The 3,558-nt window shown below is 53.9% G+C and overlaps 1 protein-coding gene across 2 annotated transcripts; it reads left to right on the forward strand.

The window, feature by feature from the left end:
• Positions 1–290: 290 nt before the first annotated feature.
• On the forward strand, positions 291–2,293 carry LOC311371183 (transcription factor HES-4-like). 2 transcript variants are annotated; one of them, XM_084489387.1, is made up of 4 exons: positions 291–687; positions 883–978; positions 1,099–1,186; positions 1,327–2,293. In XM_084489387.1, the coding sequence occupies exons 1-4, from the start codon at positions 577–579 to the stop codon at positions 1,926–1,928; spliced, it is 897 nt and encodes a 298-aa protein (XP_084345513.1). In that variant the 5' UTR covers positions 291–576; the 3' UTR covers positions 1,929–2,293. The 2 variants fall into 2 exon arrangements, with proteins under 2 accessions (XP_084345513.1, XP_084345514.1); XM_084489388.1 differs by having other exon boundaries at positions 1,330–2,293.
• Positions 2,294–3,558: the final 1,265 nt, after the last annotated feature.

The raw sequence follows: 3,558 nt of genomic DNA on the forward strand, positions 1-3,558 counted from the left end.
AGAGAGAGAGAGAGAGAGAGAGAGCGAGCGCGCATTCCGTCACTCCCGTATCGCTCCGCCGCCGGCCGGCAGCGCTCGCTCGCCGCTTTGTTGTTTGTCCCTCCAGGGCTGATTGACTAGCGCGTGACTGACAGCCCGCGGGGGTGTTGTCCAATCAGCGGGCTTCCCCGCGCCCAATGGGTGAGTCCGCGCGCCCATTGGCTGAGACGAGTGTGGGAAAGAATGCAGAGAGGGTTTCACACGAACTGGGAGCAGGCGGCCGGCCTATAAGTACCGCGGCGTGTGTCGGCAGCTGAGCAGACTCAGGAACGGCAGCAGCTTCGGAGCGCGCTCTCGGAACGCGGCGGACAGTGATAACAAGTGACACGCGCTCTCTCCGCTCGCTCCTTCGTCACCATCTCCCGGGTTATTTTTATTATTTTTTTTTACCGTTCACGCGCACCTTGAGATTGATCTGAACATTGACGCGCGGTGACACTTGGTGATAATATTGTACGATTTTTTTGGTCGTCGCTTTGGTCGAGAAGGATTTACAAAAAAAATTTCCCCTGGTGATTCGAGAAGGCTTGTTGGTCCATGATGCCTGCCGACACCATGGAGAAGCAGACGGTGTCCCCCATGGCGGGCTCCCCCGCCACCGGGGCGCACACCCCGGACAAACCCAAGAACGCCAGCGAGCACCGAAAGGTAAAGACCTGAGATCTGGACCAGGGGGGGTCGCCATCATAGGCCTACTGAGTTATCAGCTGGATCACAAGCGTCCACCTGGGATTTGGGGCAAATGACAACGTGAATTAAAGATAACGCCAGTGGTCAGAGGATTGTTTAAAAAAAAGAATACAGATGAGTTTGAATTAACGTCTTATTTTTTATTCTTTCCAGTCATCCAAACCGATCATGGAGAAGCGACGCAGAGCGCGGATCAACGAGAGCCTCGGTCAGCTCAAGACGCTCATTCTAGACGCACTGAAGAAAGATGTAAGTCCGACAACCGTCAAACCTGTCCGGTTCCCACCGGCTCAAGCCACTTGCCTCACGGTGTTGAACTCAAGTCCTGGTATTAACGGTTGTTTTCCCCCCTCGGTTGTTTTCCCACAGAGCTCCAGACATTCCAAGCTGGAGAAGGCCGACATTCTGGAGATGACGGTGAAGCACTTGAGGAACCTGCAGCGCGTCCAGATGAGCGGTAGGTTTGATGTTTAAATCAAAAACAAAAACCACTTCGCACCGGTCTAAACGAAGTAGGCCTACTCGGAACTATATCAGGGCCACGAGATAAACGAGTCGTATCACACAACTGATCATCTCTCGTCGTTCTCTCCTCAGCAGCCCTGTCGACCGACGCCACCGTCCTCAGCAAGTACCGCGCGGGGTTCAACGAGTGCATGAGCGAGGTCACCCGCTTCCTGTCCACCTCCGAGGGGGTCAACACCGACGTGAGGTCGCGGCTCCTCAACCACCTGTCCGGCTGCATGGGCCAGATGATCGGCCTGAACTACCCCCAGCAGCAGCAGCAGCATCCCCCCCAAAGCCAGGCGGCGCACCTCGGGCAGCCCCTCCACGTGCAGCTCCCCTCCACGCTGCCCAACGGCGGGTCCGCGGGCTGCACGCTCTCCCCCCGCGAGGCGCTCTCCCCCAAGGTGTTCGGCGGCTTCCAGTTGGTGCCCGCGAACGACGGACAGTTCGCCTTTTTGATACCCAACCCGGCCTTCGCGTCCGCCACGGCGCCGGTCATCCCCCTGTACGCGAACACACCGGGGGTGCCCATGGCGATCACCACGAGCCCCGTGCACGGGAGCCCGGCCCCGAGTGGCGCGCCCTCTCCGGTGCACGGGATGACGTCTTTCGCCAACGTCCCGCGCGCGGTCAGCCCGGTCGGGCTCAGCACCGGCTCGGAGAGTAACGAGCCCGTGTGGCGGCCGTGGTAGTTCGAGTCCCGGCCGTACCCCCCCCCCCAGACCCCCCCTCCCCCAAAGGACAAGAAGAGACACTTGAAACTGGGTTTCGTTAGTTGGTATCGTTTCGTTTTATGGAACACCGCGGCCTCTGTTGAACATGGCATAACTGTTTTTTATTTTTATTGTCTGCGTCCAACATTTGGACGTCAGTGATAAATAGGATTGTACATGCAATGGAAGGTTAGACATGTTTGTATGAAGTACTTTTTATGAAAAGATTTTTAGTTTTGTACAAAGTTGTTATAATACCAAAGCTGTGTTTTATTCATTGTTGTTTCATGACGGAAAAAAACGTTTGGGAAATTGCCCATTTTTACAAATAAATCAGATCTCTGAATTTACATTTTAACGCCGGGACTGTGTTTGATGACTTCAGCCAGCGTAGGCCTCCCGAGGCTTATCAAACAGTTTACAAAAGCTCATAACGATATGTGCGTCAAGCGTGCGTATACACGGCCCAGGCCGTTTGAAGCTCACGGTTTACGTTACACATTGCACACAATGACGTCATGCACCTGCACCCACCGGAATCGATCCCGGCTCGTGCTCGCCACTCAACGAGCCTGCGCACTAGGCCTCCCACTGACACAACTAGGCTACAGTCATACTTCTTTTAGTTGACGTTAAACTCACTTCGCCTGGCGCCATTTCTGCCACAGGTGCCTTCGGTTTAGCGTGTAGGCGGAGTGGTGAACGTGTAGGCCTATATCCTCTATTGATATTAAGGTAATTAAAGTTATAAAGGTCCTGATCCTGTATGCAGCGGGAGCTCTGAGGGTCCTGAACCCATTCATGGGCCTGGGAATGCGCACAGGGGTTATGTCACTAACAGATTGCCCCAGTGAAAGGGGGAATATGGAAGGGTCCCCACTTCCCTTTGTGGATCAATTGTCCGAATTCAACCCAGAATAGCTCTCTATAAATAGCGGGAAACGAGACGTCTCTCAGAGTTCAGCACGTACCGGGACCGCGTGTCAACAGAGGATGGATCAGAGACCCGCACGTGAGTTGGAACGAACTGGAATGAGATTTAAGATTCAATTAACCATTATTTTGAACACCGGATCTCCAACTCTAAACACACACGCACGCACGCGCGCGCGCGCACACGCGCGCGCACACACACACACACACACACACACACACACACACACACACACACACACACACACACACACACACACACTCTCTCTCTCTCTCTCTCTCTCTCTCTCTCTCTCTCTCTCTCTCTCTCTAATGTTCAGCGCTGCATCCCCCACCCCCAAAGTTCCTGTAGGCCTACTTAAAAACATATGCATAATATATGCATATATTTTCTATATATATTTATATTTTATATATTTTAGATGCATAATATATGCATATATTTTGGGGAAAAAAATGTCCCCGAAACAGCGGAAACTCCATTAGTTCCTGATGAAAGTTCCTGGTTCCTGGTTCCTGGGGAAAGTTGCCGCGGTGGAAACGAGGCTTCTGCTTCTGCGAGGTTGCTGCCGGGCCGGGGGACGGGGTGGGCTGGTCGTGTGTCAGACCCTCGCTGCCTGCTGCCTTCTGCCCGCCTCCCGCTGCACGGTGCACCCCTCCGATGATAGGACTTAGC

This window comes from Micromesistius poutassou (genome assembly GCF_964030765.1).
Source record: "Micromesistius poutassou genome assembly, contig: SCAFFOLD_6120, whole genome shotgun sequence".
NCBI classification, from domain to species: Eukaryota; Metazoa; Chordata; class Actinopteri; order Gadiformes; family Gadidae; genus Micromesistius; species Micromesistius poutassou.

Excerpts from the sequence above, each read along its gene's own strand:
- LOC311371183 (XM_084489387.1), top strand. The coding sequence starts at position 577 with ATGATGCCTGCCGACACCATGGAGAAGCAGACGGTGTCCCCCATGGCG. Across the intron at positions 979-1,098 it reads TAGACGCACTGAAGAAAGAT|AGCTCCAGACATTCCAAGCT; the intron begins GTAAGTCCGACA and ends GTTTTCCCACAG. Across the intron at positions 1,187-1,326 it reads GCAGCGCGTCCAGATGAGCG|CAGCCCTGTCGACCGACGCC; the intron begins GTAGGTTTGATG and ends TTCTCTCCTCAG.